Source organism: Durio zibethinus, chromosome 18 (genome assembly GCF_047325235.1).
Source record: "Durio zibethinus cultivar Kanyao isolate XHJ-2024 chromosome 18, ASM4732523v1, whole genome shotgun sequence".
Classification (NCBI taxonomy): domain Eukaryota; kingdom Viridiplantae; phylum Streptophyta; class Magnoliopsida; order Malvales; family Malvaceae; genus Durio; species Durio zibethinus.
In genome coordinates, this window is record NC_143179.1 from 18,568,927 (window position 1) to 18,593,708 (window position 24,782).

Sequence of the window (24,782 nt, forward strand, 5' to 3'; positions counted from 1 at the left end):
TTTTATAATTCAAAAACTAAACCACGTTAATCTTTTTTATTAAACTCAAAAAAATCAGAAGTGAAAAACAGCAAGTATCCCCAAATCCCAATCCCAATCCAATAGCCGTTAGCCCGTTACCACGCCACTGCATTAGCAAAAGAACGAGGAGAGAATTCTTTCTCCACTTCTTAAAAATTGGGGAAAGGTTTCACTTCTTTTTATCTAAGGTGATAAGTGTATTTTTTAATTAAATTTATAATAAATATTTATTTAAATTATTTTTATCTCTTTAATTAATTTTTATTTATTTTTACATTTAATTTAAAATTATTAAATTTTAACCATATATTTAATTGGAAGTGCATTTATTAACCTTAGATAAAGGAGTAAAAACTTTTATTAATATTTAAATAGTGGAGATGATCTTTTTCCAAAAGAATAAATTTAAATGAAACAAAAGTTTAAAACCCTCAATCCCATGCACTTGATAGGCGGGTTTACACATGCACACGTTAACTCCTTCGCCCACTAAACGTATTTGCTAGTAAGTGGTGATCATCCAAAAAATTATAATGATTTATACATATTGTTTAGATCATCGAGTTTAATAAGTACCTAATAATTTTATTGACAATTATATTTGATCATCGAGTGTGATTAAATTATTATATTAAATAATTTATCTATTAATAATTATAATTGTTAATTTAATAATTTAACTGTATATTTCAATGAAGTAAAAAAAATATTACTAATATTTTATAAATTATTATCTTTCAATAAATTGAAATCATTAACTCATGCAACTATTATAATTTGAATAATTATTTTGGTACTTTTAAATAAAATAATGTTTAATTTTTAGTAATATTAATAATCTTTAATTCTTAAAATTTAATGATTGTTAATCAAATAAAAGTGATTTTAAATCACAAGTGATAAGATTGACTTAGCAATAAAATCACCATAGCAATTAAATTATCATAATGATTATAAAAATTTATCAAATGCTATCTAAATGTGTTGATTCGATTAATTTGATTAATTTTAAATCATATTAATTAAAATTGAATTAGTTGAATTATAATATTTTATTTTTGTTAATAGAACTTAATTTATTAATTTTAAAAATTTAATCTACCAAATTTAATTTAGTTAAGTTTTAAATTAATCAAATAATAAAACACATTTAAGTTAAATTATGTTTTAAACTCTTAATTTCTCATATTTAAAACAAACTGAATAAAATCATCCAACCAAATATTCAAATTTTAAAATATTAAAGTAAACAATGAATAATTTATTAAATGAATTGGTTTATTTTATCTATTTTTAATTTTTTATTTGGGGTTTAGTTAATCAAAAATTGAAATTTTTATAAAATTATTTTTAATAATTGATTTAAATTAATTCAATATTCGATTGATTCAAATTAAATAGATTCGATTAATTAATTAAGTTAAAATCAAAATTTGAATATCTTTACTTTTTTAGTTTCTTCACCTTCCCTTCTCACACTTTTAAACAGTATTTGAATTTCTATCCGAACTTCCTTTAAGAAAAATTTTAAGATAAAAATTTAATAATAATTTAAGTATATTTAAGCATTTGATATTTTATTATAATTAATTAAGTTTTTAATCTATTATTATGAATTAATTAAATTTTTAAATATTTATTTTTACTCGAATGAATCCTCAAATATATATTTTACTAATTAAACCATCGATTGTTTGAAAATAGTTAATCATTTTTTTTAAAGTTTTTAATCTATTATTATGAATTAATTAAATTTTTAAATATTTATTTTTACTCGAATGAATCCTCAAATAAATGTTTATGAATTTAATTAATTAAAAAATAAATTAGATTATTTTTTAATTTTAATTTAGGAATTTAGTTGACTCTTTTGCCAATAATTTTCCACCGGAAAACTAACATGAGTTAACACGCAAGAACGGTGTACGCAGGTGGAGGAGGGAAAGGTGCGTAGAATAATAAGCCTACTGGCGGTAGTGGAAAGATGACAAATTTTTCTTAAAATGAATATTATATTTTTTATTTTCTAAAATAAATTGTTAATGGTAACGCTGTCGACTCACTATAAAATTAGATCACGACAACACAAGGACGAATACAACAAGTAATAATTAAAAAAAATAAAATGGAAATTAGACGAAAGAAAACAAAATAGTAGTAGAAAAAATTAATATAATCATTAATAAAATTTAAAAAAATTAAGGAAAAAATGGGGAACAGTTTGAAGGGGGTGTTTTAAGGTGTCGTGTTCCCAGTAGGATTGTTGTTGGGAATAATGGGATTGAGGGGTTTGGGAGAGTAGGCGCTTGTTGGATTTTTCAACTGGGTTTTTTTGCTGCTTCTGCTTTTTGCTGTTTTTGGAGCTCAAATTTTAGCGGGAAACTTGTTCTAACGACCCTCTAAACCAAAGGTAGGTTTTTTTTTTTTTTTTTAAGAAAAATTTTGGTGGGTGTTTGGTTGCCGGGAAAGTTGGGGAAAACCAACAGAAAACAAAATACTCAAAAAACGTGTTTTTGAAGCTGGTTAAGTTGTTTAAAACAGAGGGTTCTTCCTTTCTATAGTTTTTAGTATCGTTGTTATTCTTTGAATTAAAAGTTGTTTTGGTAATTTGACTTTTCCTCTGTATTTTTTTTTCTCATAAGATGGAAATTAATAAAGTATTAAAATTTCTTTTTTTTTTTTTTTTTTCAGTTGAAACAAGTTATTGAGGTAGCTTTTCTTTTTTCCTTCTTGTCCGTATCTTTTTTTTTTTTTTTTTCTGGCTAATTTGATTAGTTCCGGGCATAGCATTTGATTGTTAGTTATGCATCTTTTGCTCTCTTTTCTCTTCTTGGCTGAAATGCTTTTGGTTTTCTTTTTTTTTTTTTTTTTCCTGAATTCTTGAATTTTTTTCAGAGGTGAAACCAGATGGAATAAAATATCGATTAGGCTTCTTATCATATTTATTTTGTGAGTTTGATTTTTTTTTTTATTTGTTGCTATTGAATGTCTCGAGTAGATATTTTCAAATCTTTTTTATCCAGATTCATATGTATGGCCTTATTTTAGTTTACTTTTAGTTCATCTCCCCTGTTTTAGTTGACCGGAGGCGATTTAATAGGACCTGCAATTGTTTCAATGCCATCCAATCTAATTCTGAAGCAGAAGTAACAGTTTTTCTGCAAGTTTTATAAATGGTTTGTGCATATTGGAAAGGTCCTATGCAAGAATATCTTGCTATATATAATGGTAATGAAGAATTTTAGGAGTACAAATAGGTCCACCATGAAGGCAAGGGAAAAGTGAACAGTGAGCTCCAATAATGGCAAGAGTTGACAGCTTAAGACTGAGAGCTGGATAGAGGCGTATGATATGAAAAGAGGGATGTCATGATTGGTGTTCAATCTTTTCTTACACTTGGATACAACTAAATTGTGTTTTCCGAGAAAGCACTAAATTCAAGTTGATTTTGCGTCATTGATTGCCCTTCAGCGGAATTATAAACAACATGGGCTGGGGAAGTTTTAAAAATATCACTGCTCATCCTTTATTCACTGATCACTATACTCTATGACTGCAAACTGCATTCACTGAGTGTTGCCTATGCTAATGTCACCATAGATTTATCTTCCTTAATTGCTAAGCTTCTATAACGTCTGTATCGAAGAGGCTAACTAAAGTTTCATGGTGTTAGGTAACTTGATAGGTTATTATCAAGTTACTTTACAGCAGCAGTTATTGACACAACTGAATTAGACTAGGGAGGGAATGGGAACTTTATTTTAGAATATCAAAAGTAAGTCAAAGGGGGAAAACAGAAAGAAGATTAGACAAACCTGTATATGTGGATACGCTGTTGCAGATAGGAAATGGTTATAAGAGAATAGGATTGTTTGCTTGTGGAAGTACAAGGATCATGATTGTTGAAGCTGTTATCTGGTAGTATCTTTAACTCCTTTTTCATTGGTTCAGATATTAGGAGCTACTTTTTGCCTTTTTACTCTTGCATATGTTTTCCTGAAGTACTAGCCAATAAAATTTTTTTAACGCAGTGCTTGTTTGAGTTCCATGATAGAATAAGGAATTTACTGTTATTATTCTCTTTTTAAGATGTTTCTTTAATTCTTAAACTAAACTTCCATGTTGCATTTGAGAGGTCACTGAGGCTGATTCTACTCTCTTTGATGGTCGCATGCCAAGTCCATCCTGAATGCTCAGTCTTTCTGTACTGTGATCGGGCCATGTTTAACAAAATTTGCTTGCAATTGTAATCTTGAAAATTGACCCTCTCTTTCTCATATAAAACCAATAAAATGGTTAAATCACAAATAATTCATTTATTTTAAATGAGATTTGTGTTGGAAATATATATTTTTTGCATACGTAAATATGGATAATTTTATTAGAAAGAAACGCTCATTATCTCTCCTGGAATTCTTTTATTTTGCTTTCTCATGGAGATAAATGGTTCTTGTGATCTAGTTATCAGCATGATGTTTAGGAAATCAAAAACACGATTAATTTAAACTCACTTTGAACATGCCTTTTCTTCCTTAGTTAAACGTCTTAGAGTTATTTGTAGATGATTCTCAATTTAGAATGTCAGTTATCTGATTGGAATTGTCTTAAATATGCAGAAAACATAATAACCAATGAATATTGTCTAATAAATCAGATATAAAAATTTCCATAGATTCCATTTATTTGTGCTGCATCTTTGTCAATTTTAGTATTCCTGAAGGGTTGTCAATTAAATTTTATAATCATCTTCTCTGGTGCTTGTCACATGTTTGCTGTTATACCTGTTCTTCTTACTCGTAGAGCAAAGCTTATACGTGTCCATGTGTTGTTTCCTTCTGAACTCTATATGATCTCAAATGCCTCTATCAATTTAACTTATGGAAAAGCTGCCTCCATTTTCAGTTCAAGAAGCATGAACTCTCCATCCACCCAGTTTGTACCTTCAAGAAGGATGGTTATCTATGAGCCTATCCACCAGATTGGGACGTGTGGAGAAAATTTTAAGAGTAGTGTTAATCCACATACATCTTCATCACTGATTGTCGAAGCAGATTACAAGATGGAGAATGAGGTGAAAATTTTGGAGATATTATTCTTTGCTTTGTTGTTAAAAAAATATTTATCTGATTTTGGAGATAAGTAACCTTTGTTATTTGAATTTTCCAGTCTGAGACTGGGTCACATGAAATGCTCGCACCTTCTAATAAGTATGACCAAGAAGCAACTAAACCTATTGATAAGGTAAGTTTGAATTGTACATGGTGCTTAATTTTTATTTCTTTTCTCATTTTAGTGGATTAAATATTGTTCTGGATCATGATGTACGATATTGGATAGATTGTATCTATTGGTTTTTTGAAAGATTCTATTTTGGAATTTAAAAAGATGGTATTACTTTCAGTTCTAGACTTTTAGGTTCCATTCCATTCCCCTGATCATTTCGTAGGGCATGCAGATTTCAGCCATCCTATGCACATTCTTTATCTTGCAAACAAGCAAGCTATATTCTTGCCGTCACAGATTTCTAATGTACTTTTTCCCATTTTTCTTCCTTCCGAATCATATTCTTGTGTTTCCTAAAAGAGTAGTGGCTTCTAGTATTTAGAAATCTTGCAGTTCTGAGATTTGGTCAATGTGTGGAAGCTTTTAATTTTTTTAAGACGAGTCTTGGAAAGCAATTGTGGTGTTTTTCCATTAGTTCATGCTAATGGCATGGATGTTTTGTAATTTTCTAATGTTAGCCTGGAGATATTTTTATTTTCCACTAGCTAGCCGCCTACTCTTTTGTTAATTTCTAGGCTTGTATGCGGCTGTGCGTAGCTCAATGATCTCCCCTTCTTCATTAACATGCATATTATCTGATCAATCTAATTTAAATGGAAAAATTATGTGTACCTCAACCTCAAAGCAGTTCGATTCGTAGCTGCTAAGTGTCGTATTAATTGTTTTAAGTTTGTTGATGATCTGTTTACCTTAAATAGGGGTCTAATCTGTTTGTGCATTTTACCTTTGATACCTATAGATACAAAGACGGCTTGCACAAAACCGTGAGGCTGCTCGTAAAAGCCGTTTGCGGAAAAAGGTAAGATGGATATGGATGTGTGCTGAAACAGATGGCCAGAAGGCTACATGTGAATTGTTGTAATAACTTGATTTGGCATTGCCTTTCAGGCATATGTTCAACAGTTAGAACATAGTCGTTTAAAGTTGATTCAATTGGAGCAAGAGCTTGAACGAACGAGCCAACAGGTTTGAAGAAGATTAATATCATTCTATTTTTTCTTTTTTTGTGATTTTAAAAATGTTTAAAACCACTTAAGCAATAAACCTTTATTGCAGGGTCTTTATATGGGTGGTGGGTTAGAAGGTGGTCATCTTGGATTCTCTGGAGGAGCAAACTCAGGTTTGTTGTCAAAACACTAGCAGTTACTGTTATTACTTTTGAACTCCTCCTTCGAAATATTGCTTTGTCTTGTTGAAATTATATAAGAATTTTTAGTTGTGCCAGTATCTGACATTTCATACCGTATGAATGCTTGTACTTTGAGACTTACAATTCATGTCTTGTTTCTATTTTATGTGGTTAGATTGATGTTCAGATTAAGTGTTACATGTTTTCTGAAATAAAGCATGAATTTTGTATTTGAAAATTATTGCTTACCAATTATTTGGGAAAAACCTTTTTAATCAAAATTTATTGGAACATATTCTCAACACACAGAATAATGCCCAAGTTGAAGTCATATATTGCTAATATTGTTCTGTGATATCCTTCTATTGGATACTTTTTTTTTGCCCCCATCTATTCTTTGTATTCTTGCTCCTCTAAACATTATATATTTCCTAATCTGCTAATCTTCTATGAGCACCAATATGTGCACCCGAAAGCATTAAACCCCCTGCACCTTAGTGAAGAATAACTTCACAAGAAACCAACATGAGCAAGCCATTTCTTGTCTTCTGAGAAAAGGCATTTAAACTTTTTCTCGAATTGCAGTTGACTTTATTTCCTCACGAGTAAAAATCTCGACAGATTTCACTTTGTTTATTGGAAGTTACAAGTTTTTCAAGAGAAGTTACATATTGTTTATAATAAGACCCTAACTTCATTTAGGGGTTAATTTCACACCTCTAGAGAGAAGCTGCTTAAAATTTTCTCATCTTATCGTATTTCTGAAGCCCACTTTTCTGATATTGATAAACTTTAGCTGTCTTTAACTCTTCATGAGTGTGTAGTTCTTTTCACATATATTGATTTGACACCTTATGAAAAAATCTGTTTCAACTTTTCTCAGCTCGTCACATCTTTGGAGCCCACTGGGGTGCACGGGGTCTGTGTCACAGTCTTGGAGTTGAGTTAAAAATCTTATATTGATTGTATATTAGAGTTGATTATCGGATATAAAGATTTACACATTTTTTTTCTTATGAGATTTTTTTGTGGGATAAAATCATGTGATCAGAGGGGTCATGTGGATAATAAATCAAAAATGTGTGAATCGTGATAGGTAGGCTATTCAGAGATGTCGAATTAGTGTATGCCTGGATCTTAGAGGTTCGTGTGCTTGGAGGTTGAGTCTCGACCCGTAACAAGTGGTATCAAAACCAGCTCTGGGAGTACTAACGATGTGCCATCAAAGATGATGGCCCCTCATTGGAGTAGGGGGGAAGTCATGGTTCTGGAGTAGAGTTAGGAATCCCACATCGGTTGTATACTAGAGTTGGTCATGGGATATAAGAGTTCACACATTGCCCCTTTTGTGAGAGACCAGAAGGGCTAGAGTGGACAATACCTCACAATGGTGTGAACTGTGATAGGTAGGCTGATTTGGGATGCTGGATGAGTACATACTTAGATCCTAGAACCATGCGAATCCAGAGGTTGAGTCTCGACCTATGACAGTTTGCCTATCTTTTGCTACATCTTTTCACATATGCTTGAAAATTATATAGCTTATTGTTTGAATAAGCTATTAGAAACTACATTCTTTATTTTGTAGACAACATATTATTATTATTATTATTATTTATTTATTCTCTTTTTTTCTTTTTCTGCTAGCGGCTCTGACAGCCGCCTATAACTACATTGCCAGCAGCCTTGACAACACCGACAATCGTTCTGATAGCCTGTGGCTGCCTTAATCCTAGGTGACCAAAATCCCAGATTTTTTGGGATTTTGATCTTTTTTCTGCTTTATAAATAGAGCAATGAATCCGAAAATGAAAGAAAAAGGAGGAGACCCTGCCAAAAAAATAGTTTCTAGAATAAAAAAAAATTTTCTTTATGCCCTAAAAAAAAAAAACACAGTTCTCCCCATAAAGAGGAGCCTCAGTGCCAAAAGCCACCTACACCAAAGAAAAAAAAGATAGTTAGTGTGGGTTTTCAAAAATTACAAAAAAAAAAGAGAGAGAACTCAAGAACTTTAAACCCTGCTCTACGCTGATCGGGGTGGTTTCTCACAAAAAGGAGGCTGGATCTAGAACAAGGAGGTTGAGTAAAATTTTTAAGGTTTTTTTTTTACGTTTTTTGATCATTGGCGTTCATTGACAACGACCATCGGTAGTGACCACAGGTGGTGGCTGACAGGAGTCTGGCATCGGATTCTGGCAATGCCAGAGAGTGTTATTTTTTAGAGTTGAAAATTGTTTTTTGGAAGAAGGTTGAAATGAATTAAAAAAAAAAGTTGACTTTATATAAAAAGCCAAAGCCCAAAACGACATCATTTTGGACCACGAAGGATTCACGCGTGGACCCGAATTTGACCCCGGATCCATTCAACCTGACCCATTACTCGCTTTTGCCTTAGCCCAAGATCGGTTCAGTTGAACCGGTATCAAACCGCTAGTGAATCGGTTTGGATCGGTCAGAACTGTTGAACCGCCAAATCAATCAGACGTGATCGAGTTACCGAATCGGCCTAGACCTGCATTGACCAGACTGTTGATCGATCTGATTCATGTTAAAAAAATTTTTTTATTGAATTAAAAATTTTTTTTTTTTGTTATTTAAAATTTTATTATTAATATTTAAGCATGTTAAAATATATTTAAATTCGTTAGAATAAATTTTTATTGTTTTATGATAATAATTAATAAAAATAAATAATGAAATATATAGAAAAAATTTGTGATAATTTTGTTATTTTTTAAAATAAACTTTATAATAATAAAATAATAAATAATGTAAGAAAAAAGAAAATTTTTATCTGATGATGAAATTCAAAAGTACTCCAAATAGTGATACTTACGAAATTTTTAGGTAAAAATATTTTTTTTAAATACTATCAATGTATTGAAGTATTTATAAAATTTTTTTGATACAATAAAAATTTTCCTTTTATAAAAACTAGTAAACAAAAATTAACTAATAAATTAAAAATAAGGTGATAAAAAAATGAGAAAAAGAAAATTTTATCTAATGATAGGATTTTAAGAATATTTCGAGTAGAGATGCTTTAAGAAATCCCTAGGTGAGAAGATTTTTTAAATATTACCAGTGTATTGAAATATTTATAGAAAATCTTCAATAAAATAAAATTTTTTTCTTAAAAAATCCAAAATAATAATAATAAATAATAAAAATCAATAATAAAATGTGTGCATTAACATATTAGCATTTTTGCATTGCATGCACAACATAATTTTTACAAAAAATAAATCTGAATCTTCGAGGATGAGATTCTAAAGTATTCCGAGAAGCGATGCTTAAAATCTTTAGGTGAGAAAATGTTATTCTAATGTTACTGACGTACTGGAACATTTTAAGAATTATTTCGATAAAAAAGTTTTAATTTATTTTTCTTCAATAAAATTTGAACACTAAATAAGAAAAAATCAAATAACAAAAAAATTTCAACAAACAAAGAAAATCATGAATTTTGTTTTTCAAATACTTAAAATAAGACTGATTTTATTAAAATCAATGGATAACACATAGTTAAGTGGTACCGTTTTTAAACGGGCGCTGTGGGGGTGCTAATCCTTCCCCACATGTAACCGACTCCTGAATCTAGACTATTTCACAGACCATAAAATTATCTTTTAAATAAATTTTAATTAATTTTAAAATCTTATTAAACGGATAAATTTTAATAGGTGGCCAATCGCACCTAGCCAAAAAAGATTGGTGATGACTTCATATTTTCTTTTTTTCAAATTCGTTGAGCAGACATAAAACCGTTATGACAACTTGGCGACTCCACTAGGGACGTCATTTATTTTCGAGAGCTAGGTCAAAATTAACTACATGTTATCCTTGAATTTTGATTTAAACAGTCTTAATCGGTTTCTTAGATTTTTGTTTTTCACTTTCAATAAAAAAAAGGGTAAAAAATAAAACAAAAAGAAAAAATTCACACACATTTCTTTTACTATGCCTCTTATGCTTTATTTTTTTGTATATATTACTCTTGATAGATTAGGAAACATGTACACATACAATGACATGATACACCTCAATGCATGAGCTCTATACCTAGGCTTTGTCCCTTATAGGAGGAAGTAAAATATCTATGCCCTCGTGAGGTGATAACCTCCGCAATGGCAAGCGAAGTACTTTCACTCAAATTGAACTTTTTTCGTTCGTAGCCTATAATGGGTGAGGATCGAGGTACCTTACTAGTCCAGTGTGGACGACAGTAAAGAACAATTTGAGAACATTTAGATGCATGACAACCTGAACCAAGCATGTAATAAGCCATAAGAAACTAACCTTAGGTAGAGCCATGCCCACCCTCATGTAGAAAATAGCTAGGTCTAGAATGTGTAAGAATAAAAGTTGTGTGTAATACAAAACAAAACAAAAAAAAATATTTTTTAATCTCAAACCGCATCTTCACACTAACTCAATTTTGTTTACATTAATCATATCATACAATTATGCATCAAGATATTTGCTCTAGGACATCTTTCTCCTAAGAAACCTTCATAGATCCTAAAGAACTATAGATTGCTCAAATCTCATGTAACAAAAGTTGTATGGAATTAATGAGAATTTCTAGTGTTGAAATTTGTCCAAAAGCAAATATCTTCCACTTGCATTCATACATTATGTGCACCATTTTTTTTAAAAAAATCAAAAATCAAAAAAATCAAAAATCAAAAAATCAAAAAAATCAAAAATAAAAAAAATAATTCTGATTTTAAAAATTTATGATAATAAAAGTTCAAAAACAGCTCGCCCACTAAAAATTTTGACTTAACCTACTTGTCATTCATACAAAGCTCAAACAAGAATCATGGAACAAGAACAGGCTAGTCAATTTGAGAGGATGGAGAAAGCTCAAGAAGAACTCAAAAAAGATATTGATAAGATAATGGACATGCTCAAGAAACTTGATAAGAGAAAAGTAGTGGAAGGAAATTTAAGCTTTCAAGGTAATTGCCAGACATGGTGGATCCTGTTTACCCACCAGGGTTTGAGCCACGATTGACCCGACCTTCTCAAAGAACCAGAGTACAAATTTTTACTCCCGGTGAATATTCCAATCTTTATCTAGAAATGACATTCACACCTGCTCTTGGACAATTCTAAAATATTGTCAATCCTGTTATGATGGAAAAATCACCCGAGCCAATTATGGTTCTTGATTTGGATGCTCATAAAGAGAAAAAAAAGATAGGGATAAAGACACTTGAAAAAGTAAAAGATGCTAGTGCCCAACAAAAGATGAAATTATTAGAAGAAAGACTTATAGCCGTGGAGTGAATGAATTTTTATGGCTCCACAGATGCAACCGAGCTTTGTTTGGTCCCTGACGTTATCATTTCACCTAAATTTAAGGTCCTTAAATTTAAAAAATACGATGGCACAAAATACCTAATGACTTATGTTATCATGTATTATCGTAAGATGATGACACATGCTCGTGACGAGAAGTTGTTAATACACATATTTCAAGATAACCTTACGAGATTTATAGCTAGATGGTATGTTCAACTAGATAGGACTCGTATTCATTTTGGTAAAAGCTCATAAGGGCATTTCTTACATAATATCAGCATGTTATGAATCTAGCTCCAAATCATCTATCTTTATAGGGTATGAAAAAGAAAGCAACTGAGAGCTTCAAAAAATATGCACAGAGATGGAGGAATATGGTCGCACAAGTACAACTTCCCCTCACTAAGAAAATAATAATTATCTTGTTTGTAAATACTCTAAAAACATTATACTATGAGAGATTGATAGGTAATATAACCAAAAACTTTACAGATATGATGATATCATGTATTGTCATAAGATGATGACACATGCTAGTGATGAGAAGTTGTTAATATATGTATTTCAAGATAACCTTACGAGATCTGTAGCTAGATGGTATGTTCAACTAGACAGGACTCGTATTCATTTTGGTAAGAGTTCACAAGGGCATTTCTTACAAAATATCAGCATGTCATGAATCTAGCTCCAAATCAGCTATCTTTATAGGGTATGAAAAAAAAAACAACTGAGAGCTTCAAAAAATATGATGGAAGAATATGATCCTACAAGTACAACCTCTTCTCACTAAGAAAAAATAACTATCTTATTTGTAAATACTCTAAAAGTATCATACTATGAGAGATTGATAAGTAATGCAACCAAGAACTTTACCGATATGGTGATATCAGGTGAGATTATTGAGAATGTCATAAAAAATGACAAGCTCGATGCAGGAGAGATAAGCGAAGCAAAAAAAGGTGAAGTCCCCTAAAAGAAAGAAAATGAAACCCAAGCAATAAACTATGTGGGGCAACAGTTCGAAAGTTTCACTTTATACCCTACACCAATGTACCAAACCCATTATCCTCCCATAAATAACGTTAAATCCATCCCTTATTCTTGTCAACTATATCAACTACTACAACAACCAGTTTATCCACCCTAATTTTAGTCATCTTTTTAGACTTTCAACTATTCATACAACCATTTTACTGCATCTTTCATATCAGAACAAAGATCCAATCTAAGTAATGATCCGAGAGGCCTAAGAAATACCTAAAAAAGAATCACTTTGGATCTGATTCCCATATCTTACACAGAATTGTTACCTCAACTTATCCAGAATCAACTTTTGGAACCTTTGCATCTAGAGCCCTTTTAACGACATTACCCAAAATGGTATGATCCTAATACAATATGTGATTACCATAATGAAAATTAGGGTCACTCAACAGAGAACTGTCTCGCATTGAAATATAAGGTTAGAGATCTCATTAAAGTTGGAAAAATAGAATTTGAAACTGACAATGATTATCGTATTGCTGAAAACTCTCTACCTTAATATATTGGAAAAGAGATGAACCAAAAGTGTTAAGGCATTGATGCGATAGACATATAAGGAATTGGAGAATGATTCTACGGTTGTTTTTTGGAAATGATGGTTACTTCATTTGGTATTATAAAGAGGTGGATTGATTCAAAATAAAAAGTATGCCCCTTTTGGTTTCTTTTTCACTTCGGTATTAGACATGCATATGAACTTCATGACTTGTATGAAAGTTAAATTTGAATGCTAATTAAGAGAATCTTTTTTTTCTTTTTTGGCTCAAGTTTTTAAAAAATAAAAAAATTCTTTTTCTCGTCATAATAAAAAGTCTTAAAAAAATTGGTGGTCGTTATTATGAACCTATCCAAATAAAATATTCCCATGTCCTAAAACTCACTTGAAAAAAACCTTAATGCTTCAAAGGATACAAGTCTGAACTTTGAGATACTTCTCGTCAAGACAACAAACACTGAAATGATCAATTTGAAAAAACCTTCTAAGTTCCTTGAAAATAAGACTAATATGATGCTTTTTTTTTTTTTTATCTAGATGATTGGTGAGTTGATATGTGTCAAGACTATGCTTCAAACAAAAAGTCATAGCCACGAATACACAACACACCTTTTTATCTAAAGGGCATGTTGACAAAAGAGAATGATTGTCCCAAAATTACCAAGTTCATGCCACTATCTAATTTGGTGATGATGTGCACAATTGGGACCTAAATAAACCCTTTCAACTTGATATAAAACAAAGATTGGTTGTCATATGAGTTGTAAAAAAAAAAACAAAAAAATAAAAAATATTGATGGTTACATCATGCACTTTGGATATTCAAACGATCCAAAAAAAAAAAGAAAAAAAAGAAAAAAAAGGTGATAAAAATAAATTTTAGGAATCACTCTTCAGTATAAGTAACTAGGCTTGAGATGATAAATGACCATTTTTTTCATCCTTTCATAAAAAAAATTATCCATTTGTTACCCATTTGAGCCTAGTGAATTCTTTCTAAATGAACCTTCATCAAGAATCATTTTGCACATTAAGAGAAAAATACAAATGAAGATTCATATGATGAAGTCATTCTTCGACAACAAAGGAAGAATGCCTTAAGTTGTAAGGGTAAATGTCAAACAAATTGAGTTTTAAAAATATACAAAAAAAAAAAAAACAAAAGAAAACAAAGAGAAGAAAGAAAAAGAGAAAAAGAGAATGAGATGATTGGATGTTATGATTGAAGAAATAAAAAGAAAGAATGTCCAAAAGACAACCCTTCACATGATATGAAATGATCTTTAGTCTGATCACCTTCAAATACATGTTTTAGGCCTATTTATCCATTCCTTCAGAATCTCAAACCCTGGCCTATATTACATACCTTGAAAAGTCTATTTTGATTAAACATGGACACTTAAACTGAAAAATTTATTCCTTGCAGAATCTTCATGACCAATTTTATTTTTATCTATTTTATTTACAAGTTTTTCTTTTTCACAAAAGTACTTAAGTGCACGATGAAATCATCAAAAAAAAGAAAAAAAGAAAAAATAAGAGAAAAGTAAAAAATAAAAGCTCTAAGGTGAAAAAAAAAGAAGAAGGCAGTCTAGAGTAAGAATGAGATTGCAACATAAAAACTCATTGCAACCGATGATTGAGATAGAAAATCTTGGCCTTTTCCCAATATGATCTTGAATTTACCACAGCTAGTCTTGACATATATTAAAATATCACATTATGATACTAAAAAGAGTGTAAAATCTGATTTAACCACAAAAGAACCTTCCAAAAGAATTTGTTGTTAAGCCTGGATAAAAATTTAATTTTTCATATCAAGTTGTGAAGTCTTTTTGACAATTAATCATCCAAGTCATTTGAGAAAATTGCCATTCTGTTTAGATATGTGCATAATAATTATCATCATTTTTTTAGAGACTTAAGGTCACATTGTTTCATAGAGGTTGACTAAGGCAAATTTTTTTTGTTTTGAAAATTTTGACATTAAAATAAAATGTTTTTAAGGAAGAAAAATAAAATGAAGAAAAATTTTTTGAGGAAAATAAATGGGCAATATAGGAATACAAAAGTATGTTTAATCGGTTGCGTTTTACCATGGTTCAATGGCTCATTTTTTTCAATTCATCAAGTTTGAATTGGTCATATGCATGTTCGATTTGAAGATGAAAAAATGAAAAAAAAATTGAGAAATCCAAATTGAGAAGAAAAAAAGTGAAATTGATGAAAAATGTACAGCAAAGAAAGGATTTGGAATTGAGATAGAAGATTTAGGATTGAAAAAAAAAGAAAACTTTGAAGAAAAGAAGATTTTGGGCAGTAGCATATCTTGACCTTTTTTTAAAAAAAAATTGAGCATTTGAACCTTTTGACATTGCATTTGCATCATTAGCTTGTCCTTCATTGTAAAGCATATGTGTATTGGTATGTTTGGAAAGGATATTTGCATTTCATGTGCATCATTTTAAGAAAAGACATTTGTATTTCATTTTAAGAAAAGAGATTTGCATTTGCATCATCATTTTAAGAGAAGACGTTTGCATCATAATGGTATTCACCAATTTTGGAAGCATTAAAGAAGAAAAAAAAAGGGCAAAAACATATTCAAAAGATTAAAAAATTTAAAGAATTTCAATGAGATGGCATAAAATGAGATCTTTAAGACCAATTTAGTTGGCAAAAAAGTTGTTAACTCAGTGAAATTGGCAGTATTCAAGAAAAATATTATGATAAATTATTCTTGGTGATGATATTCGAGTATTAAAGTATGAATTTCATTTTCTTGGTGGTGATATCCAATACATTTTCAAAATTACTTGGTGGTGATATCCAAGTTTAAAGTTTGAATTTGCATATTTTCGGGGGTGATATTTGTACATAAAAAAAAAATTCATTTACATTTTCTCGGTGGTGATATCCGAGTGTCAAGATCTGAATTATATTTTTTCAGTGGTGATAACCAAATGTCAAGGTTTGAATTGCATTTTTTCCCGATGGTGATATCTGAATGTCAAGATTTGAATTGTATTTTTTCGGTGGTGATATCTGAATGTCAAGGTTACCAAGGTTTGAATTACATTTTTTCCTAGTGGTGATATATGAATGTCGAGGTTTGAATTGCATTTTCTCGGTGGTGATATCCGAGTATCGAGGTTTGAATTTTATTTTCTCAATGGTGATATCTGAATGTCAAGGTTTGAATTCATTTCCTCGAGGTGATATCCGAGTATTAAAGAGTGATTTATATTTTTTTGATGGTGATATTTGAGTTTCCTTCGATGGCGATATATGAAGTCATTTGCATATTCTCGGTAGTAATATCCGAGTGTTAATGTTTGAATTGCATTTTCTCGATGGTGATATCCGAGTGTCAAGATTTGAATTACATATTCTCGGTGGCGATATCCGAAGCCATTTGCATATTCTCAGTGGTGATATCCGAGTGTCAAGGTTTGAATTGCATATTCTCAATGGCGATATCTAAAGTCATTTGCCTTTTCTCACTGGTGATATCCGAGTGTCAAGGTTTGAATCGCATTTTCTCGATGACGATATTCGAAGTCATTTACATTTCTCGATGGTGATATCTGAGTGTCAAGGTTTGAATCGCATATTCTTGGTGGTGATATCCGAAGTCAATTTACCTTTTCTTGGTGGTGATATCTGAGTGTCAAGGTTTGAATTGCATTTTTCAGTGGGGATATCCGAAGTCATTTGCATATTCTCAGTGGTGATATCAGAGTGTTAAAGCTTGAATTACATTTTTTCAATGATGATATCTGAGTTTCTTTCGGTGATGGTATCCGAAGTCATTCACATATTCTCGGTGGTGATATTCAAGTGTTAAAAAATCATTTGGAGTTTTTCAATGGTGATATCCGAAGTCATTAACATCTTCTCAGTGGTGATATCTAAGATTAAGTCCCCTTTTATGGTAATATTCGAAGTTATGTTTCAAAAAAAAATTTTAAAGTTATTGAGCCCCTGCTTAGAGGAGCTTTCCCAAGATGATGAATTTTAAACTTTTGAGCCTCTGGTTAGAAGAGCTTTTCCAAGATGAAAATTTTAAAGTTGTTGAGCTTCTGCTGAGAGGAGCTTTTTTAAGATAAATTTATAAAGTTGTTAAGCCTTTACTGAGAGGAGCTTTTTCAAGATGGATTTTTAAAGTTATTGAGCCTCTACTGAGAAAAGTTTTTCCAAGATGAATTTTAAAGTTGTGTGAGCCTCTGTTGAGATGAACTTTTTTAAGATGAAATTTTAAAGTTATTGAGCCTCTACTGAGAGGAGCTTTTCTAAGATAAATTTTAAAGTTGTTGAGCTTTTTTTTTTCAAGATAAATTTTTAAAGTTGTTGAGCCTCTGCTGAGAGGAGCTTTTTCAAGATGGATTTTTAAAATTGTTAAGCCTCTGCTTATAGGAGCTTTTTTTAACGATGAATTTTTAAAGTTATTGAGCCTTTACTTAGAAGAGTTTTTTCAAGATGAATTTTTAAAGTTGTTGAGCTTCTGCTTAGATGAGCCTTTTCCAAGATGAATTTTAAAAGTTGTTAAGCCTTTGATTGGAGGAGCTTTTTAAATTAAAAAAAAAGGTTTTATGCTTAATGTTTCTTCTTTTCGAATAAAATGGTTGTCTATTTGTCTGTCTTATTCTTAATTCTCAAAAATAGGCAAAGAGGGACAGCTGTAAACAACATTTTTTTATTATTATATTTATTTATTTATTTTCTTTTTTTTTCTTTTTCTGGTAATGGCTCTGACAGTCGCCTATAGTTGCATTACCAGTAGTCCTGACAGCCATCGACAGCTGTTCTAATAGTCGATGGCAGCCTTAATCCTAGGCCACCAAAATCTCAGATTTTCTAGGATTTTGGTCTTCTTTTCACTCTATAAATAGAGCAATGAATCCGAAAATGAAAGAAAAGGGAGGAGACCCTGCAAAAAAAAAAGTTTCCAGAATAAAAAAATTTTCTTTCTACCCAAAAAAAAAACCAAAATAAAAAAACACAATCATCCCCGTAGGAAAGAGCCTCAACGCCAAAAGCCACCTGCACCAAAGAAAAAAAAGATAGTTAGTGTGGGTTTTCAAAAATTACAAGAAAAAAGAAAGAGAACTTAAAAACTTTAAACCTTGATCTACGCCGATTGGGGTGGTTTCTCACAAAAGGGAGATTGGATCTAGAATGAAGAGGTCGAGTAGAATTTTTGAGGTTTTTCTTGACGGTTTTCGATCACTAATGACCATCAACAGCGACCGCTGGCGGTGGCTGACAGGGCAGTCTGGCGCCGGATTCTGGGAAGGCTAGAAAGTATTTTTTTTTTTTTTGAGTTGAGAATTTTTTTTGGAAGAAGGTTGAAATGAATTAAAAAAAAGTTGACTTTATATAAAAAGCCAAAGCCCAAAATGACACCATTTTGGAGCAGGAAGGATCCGCGCGTGGACCCAGATCCGACCCGAGATCCTTGTAACCTGACCCGTTACCCGCTTCTACCTCAGCCCAAGACTGGTCCAGTTGAACCGGTATCGAACCACTAGTGAACTGGTTTAGACTGGTCAAAACTGTTGAACTACCGCACCAAGTCGTCGAACCGGCCTAAACTCATATTTGACCAAACTGTTGACCTGTCCAGTCCAAGTAAAATTTTTTTTTTGTTGAATTTTTTTAAAAAGTTTTATTTTTGTTATTTTAAATTTTATTATTAATATTTAAGCATGTTAAAATATATTTAAATTCACTAAAATAAATTTTTGTTGTTTGATAATAATAAGTAATGAAATATATAGAAAAAATTTGTGATAATTTCGTTATTTTTTAAAAATAAACTTTATAATAATAATAAAATAATAAATAATGTAAGGAAAAAGAAAATTTTTATTTGATGATGAGATTCAAAGGTACTCTGAGTAGCGATACCTACAAAATTTTTAGGTAAGAAGATTTTTTTTTAAATACTACCAGTGTATTGGAGTATTTATAAAAAATTTTTGATACAATAAAAATTTTCTTTTTATAAAAACTAGTAAACAAAAATTAACTAATAAATTAAAAATAAGGTGATAAAAAAATGAGAAAAAAAATTTTATCCAATGACGAGATTCTAAGAGTATTCTAAGTAAAGATGCTTTAAAAAATTCTTAGGTGAGAAGATTTTTTAAATATTACTAGTGTATTGAAATATTTATAAAAAACTTCAATATAATAAAAATTCCTCTTTTCTTCAAAAATTCAAATAAATAATAATAATAATCAATAATAAAATATGTGCATGAACATATTAGCATTTTTGCATTGCATGCACAACATGATTTTTACAAAAAATAAATCCGAATCTTCGAGGATGAGATTCTAAGGTATTTCGAGAAATGATGTCAATGAAATCTCTAGGTGAGAAAATGTTTTTAATGTTACAAACGTATTGGAACATTTTAAGCATTATTTCGATAAAAAGATTTTAATTTATTTTTCTCAAATAAAATTTGAACACTAAATAACAAAAAATCAAATAACAAAAAAATTTCAACAAACAAAGAAAATCAAGAAAATTATTTTTCAAACACTGAAAATAAGATTGCTTTTATTTAATCAATGGATAACATATAGTTAAGTGGTACTGTTTTTAAATGGGCGTTGTGAGGGTGTTAATCTTTCCTCATGTGTAACCGACTTTTGAATCCAGACTGTTTCGCAAACCATAAAATTATCTTTTTAATAAATTTTAATTAATTTTAAAATCTTATTAAACGGATAAATTTTAATATGTGGCAAATCGCACATAGCAAAAAAAGATTGGTGACGATTCCATATTTTTCTATTTTTCAAATTTGTCGGATGGACACACAAAACCGTTACGACATATTTGTGTGCTAGAAAGGCATTTTAAGGCTGTTGATATTGATAGTGTAATTGTCACACCATCTTGAAAGTTTTTTGTATGATATAAAGCTTTATTGACAACTCTCTAATGTGTTAAATGTGATCTTTGTTCTATAATTATCTATGGTGCCTTTTTCTTCTCATTACAAGTTAATCTTTATTCTTTGATGTTTTCAATGATTAGCCCATTTTAGGGATTCTGCAGGGGTTGCTGCATTTGAGATGGAATACGGACATTGGATGGAAGAACAAAACAGACAAATATGTGAACTCAGGACCGCTTTGAATGCCCATATAAGCGATATAGAGCTTGGCATACTTGTGGAAAGTGGCCTGGGCCACTATTCTGAACTTTTCCGCCTGAAATCAACTGCTGCAAAGGCTGATGTTTTCTATGTGATGTCTGGCATGTGGAAAACATCAGGCGAGCAATTTTTCTCATGGATTGGAGGGTTTCGCCCTTCAGAACTTCTTAAGGTGATGCATACTTTAGTTTAATTAACTGTAGATCATGCATTCCTTTTTTCATATAGGTCTTTTGAGGGAAGAACCTATAGCAGAGGATCTAACTGCAAATTCTTTCTGCACGGTGGCACTGATGAAATTTAAATGAATGACTATATTATTTTGATTTTTGACTTATTTATATGTGGATGTATGTGCAAATAATGTCTATAGATAATAATGTCAAACTTTTGGATTTTTTTTTTTGCTTAATAAAAAACGGTTTCAAGTTTTTTTATTATTATTTTTGAATCTCAAAAGTTGTGGAAACAATGCTTACTAAACTAATATATTCTCTCTGTTTATCTTGCTTTTTCTTCAGTCAATAGGTCTATCTTGACTTGATCAATATAGAGCCCTTTCTCTCTCCTCAATTGTTCATATCATTTTTGGTTAGAGAATTGCAACTATATCTATTCCTTGCAATGCGTTTAACATTTGCTGTTATATTGACTCATCAAGGGGTTATTATGTTCTTCTGAATGCTTTTCTGTTGATCCAGACAGATCTCTTTTAGTTATTAACATGTTCATCCTGCAATCAATATTTTAGTTATCCTAAAAGAGACTGCTAAGTCCATACTAGAAACCCCCTCCCCTCCCCTTGGTGCATATACAAACAATAAACAGTTATGTACAATGATTTTCTATGACAATCTTTTGTAATTACTCCCTTTTAGGGTTTTGCAGTGTTATTTATCTCCAACAAAATATTAGTTTCCTGGCATAAACACTAACTTGGCCAATTGTAACTCTAATATTGCTTCTGTTTGGTCTTTCTTTGCTCGTGATTACAGCATCATTGGGCACATTGATTAATCAATGCTTCTTTAACGAAGTAACTCTGTCCTTTAATCAATGCTTCTTTAGCAAAGTAACTCTGTACTTCCATGTTACTTGAAAGACATAATTTCTTGTATTTTTCATTGGAATTCTTGTCCAAGTTCTATTGCTAAATGTAGAATAATATTTGCTTATTATGTTGATTGCAGGTGCTTGTGACTCAGCTTGACTCCTTGACAGAACATCAATTCTTGGAAGTTTGTAACCTGAAACAATCATGTCAGCAGGCAGAAGACGCGCTTTCGCAAGGTATGGAGAAACTCCAGGAAACTGTGTCTGCAACTGTAGCAGCTGGTCAGCTGGGCGAAGGTATTTACATTCCTCAGGTGGCTACTGCAATGGAAAAGTTAGAAGCTCTAGTCAGCTTTGTGAACCAGGTAATAATTGCATCATCCCATGGTGACTCACAAGGGTTTATCAGCAAGAACATTTCACAGATAGTTTTTTCTCTGCGTTTGCTCTCCTTTTCATAGTCCTTATAGTGTACCCATCAATTGGTTCTCCATCCATTCGTTTGAAGTGAAATTATAATAGCTAACTCAAGGGTTTTTAATCGTACTTGTTTCTTTTGCATTTCAAAATGATGTCTAACAATATATGCTGCACCCGCTATGACGAGTATCTTATTTCGGAAAACCTAGGGATTCCCAGACCTATGGGTCCCAAACTGTGCTGGTCTTGGTCAATGGATTTATTGTTGTGAACTAGGTTGGTGACAACCATTTCAGTTCAATTAGAGAAGGTAATCGGAGTCACAAAGTATGTGCACAACATGGTCCTATTTTCTAAAACTGAGTTTAGAAGAATTTATTACTTTAAAATCTACATAATAAATTTTATTAATGTTTTGATAACCAAAAAAAAAAAGGCATCTGCGTGATGTTTTCAAGTTTCAACTAATGTCTGATATTTTTCTATATGCAGGCGGACCACCTTCAGCAGGAAACACTGAATCAGATGTCTCGCATCCTAACAACTCGCCAGGCAGCTCGAGGCTTACTTGCTTTGGGAGAATACTTCCAACGTCTTCGGGCTCTAAGTACACTATGGGCTACCCGTCCTCGTGAGCCTGCCTAGCCTTGGAAGATCCTACATGAATGATGGTAGATGATCACTGCAAGAACAGTGTTCCTGCATACAGAACAAAGTTGCCTTTTGGTAGATGTCATTATAAACATAATTAGCATCAATTATGCTGCCGATATTTTTTGAAGCAGCTTTTGGAAACCTGAGATCTGAGATGTTGTACATGTAAGTAGTTATTTTACCTAGGGGAAGGTTGTGATTAAATCAATTTTCTATGATGTGTTGTGCATTATATATACTCTTGAAAGGAGATACATATATAGGTTCTACATTTGAGTTTACATACCAGTTGAAACTTCCATGTAAATTCTGTTAGTGTTCCTTTATGTATCTTGAACATGGCCAATATATATTTGTGAAAAGTTGCTCATTTATGGAACATTCAGAGTATCTTATCAAAGCTTCACTTAGTATTAATCCTTGGGTTCATAAAACACTGCTTCCAAACTGAAAAGCAAAAATTTTTGTTTTCATCGTAGCGCTTGCTTGCAGGTTCATGGCCAAGGATTCTCTCCGGTAGCCCCCCAGCTTTAGTGCCTTGTATAGACGGCATTGCCAGCTTGTTGAAGATTGACACAGATCATTTGGAACCTTGCCATGACTCTCAGAAGTTAATTTGTTTGATCACCAAAAGAATCAGAAAAGCTCTTTTTCTAAGTATTTTTCCTTTATCAGATTGCTTTCGTTAAAGCTGCAATTTGGTGTATCCTTTGTAATTTTAATCAGTCGTGACTTATAAAATTCATAAGCAATTCATTCATTGGTTAGTTGCTATTTTTATAGAAAAACATTGGATGTTGATTTATTGCTAACTTTTTTGTCTGCAAAAAGTGTAAAGTTTACGAGTAAATTGACAATAGCTCTTTTATAATTATCTTCTCCTTCAAGTTAATAAAAAATTTGATGTTTTCAAATGGATCAAATTTAATCTCCTAGTTTGTTTTTTCAATCAAAGAGACGTTAAAACTAAATCGAAAATTTTTATTTTTATTACGGAGCCCAATGGTCTGAAATCTAAACAATTCAATTTTCTTTTTCACAATGATCATGTTTGTACCAGTTTGAACATTTCAAAACAGGGGACTGTAATTGCAAAGTGGGTGGATTTTAGTATTGAAATTGTTCAATTCTTCAAGTTTCCAATCAAAATCAAAATCATTTGAAAGTTTTGTGTAGTTTTTTATTTTAATTTTAATTTATCTTCTATTTCCAATCCTTATCCATTTAGTCTATGTTTAATACATAAAATGATGGATATGATAAAATGATAATAATCCTATATTATATTTGATTTGTAGTTAAAAAAGATGATAAAAATTAGAAAAAAAATTAATTATCTTCTTGGTATAGGATGATTTAATCTTTTCAAAATAAAAAAGATTATTTTTAATTTATAAGATTAAACTTATATGTTCTGTTATACTATTAAAAGTTATATTAATAATTTAAATTATATAAATTTAAAAAAAAAATAATTTTGACTAATAAATAAATTTTCTTATCTTAATCTTTACACACATCAAATATAAAAACAAGATGAAATTATTTAATCTAATTTTATTCATAATATCATTTTATTCTATCTTATTATAATCTTATATATCAAATATATCCTTAATTTATATGTGAAGATATTATAAATATAAATCCTTTGGAATCTGTAACCAGCATGCATGCCATATAAATTAATAACCAATTGACAAACTTTATATGGTTAAATACTTAATTTAAAATTTAATGTTTTGATATTTTTTTTATTAAAATTATAATTTTTATTTTGATTCAATTAAGAATCAATCGTTTATAAATTTGGTCAACATAAAACTTTTTAATGGCGATAAATTTCACAAGCCGTTAAATCCTATAATAGTTATATTTAGCCGTTAAAATGCTATCATCTCTTTCTTTCTCTCACTAACAACGCCACCCAAAAATAATACCCTATATTTTTTCTTCCCAAACTTCTCTCTGTAAACAAAAAAAAAAAAAAAAGGAATTTCAAAAGGCATAGCAAGAGTGCGGTGGTGGAACTGGGGTGGTGCGGGACACTCAGGGCGAATGGAGATGTCTTTAAAAGAAAGTGTTGAAGAAATATGAGAAAATGAGAGCAAAAGATGGGTTGCTTTTGGAAACAAAGATAAATTTTGGTTTTTTGAGTTTGTTATTTTTTTGGATTTAGATTTGTTTTTTAAAGATT

The 24,782-nt window shown here is 30.8% G+C and overlaps 1 protein-coding gene across 3 annotated transcripts; it reads left to right on the forward strand.

Moving 5' to 3' along the window:
• Positions 1–2,151: 2,151 nt before the first annotated feature.
• LOC111299833 (transcription factor TGA1-like) lies at positions 2,152–22,966 on the forward strand. 3 transcript variants are annotated; one of them, XM_089747801.1, is made up of 9 exons: positions 2,152–2,431; positions 4,924–5,092; positions 5,188–5,262; positions 6,044–6,103; positions 6,193–6,270; positions 6,361–6,424; positions 20,359–20,630; positions 21,649–21,876; positions 22,424–22,966. In XM_089747801.1, the coding sequence occupies exons 2-9, from the start codon at positions 4,934–4,936 to the stop codon at positions 22,574–22,576; spliced, it is 1,089 nt and encodes a 362-aa protein (XP_089603927.1). In that variant the 5' UTR covers positions 2,152–2,431; positions 4,924–4,933; the 3' UTR covers positions 22,577–22,966. The 3 variants fall into 3 exon arrangements, with proteins under 3 accessions (XP_089603927.1, XP_089603925.1, XP_089603926.1); XM_089747799.1 differs by lacking the exon at positions 2,152–2,431 and adding an exon at positions 2,798–3,939 and having other exon boundaries at positions 20,338–20,630; XM_089747800.1 differs by lacking the exon at positions 2,152–2,431 and adding an exon at positions 2,803–3,939.
• Positions 22,967–24,782: the final 1,816 nt, after the last annotated feature.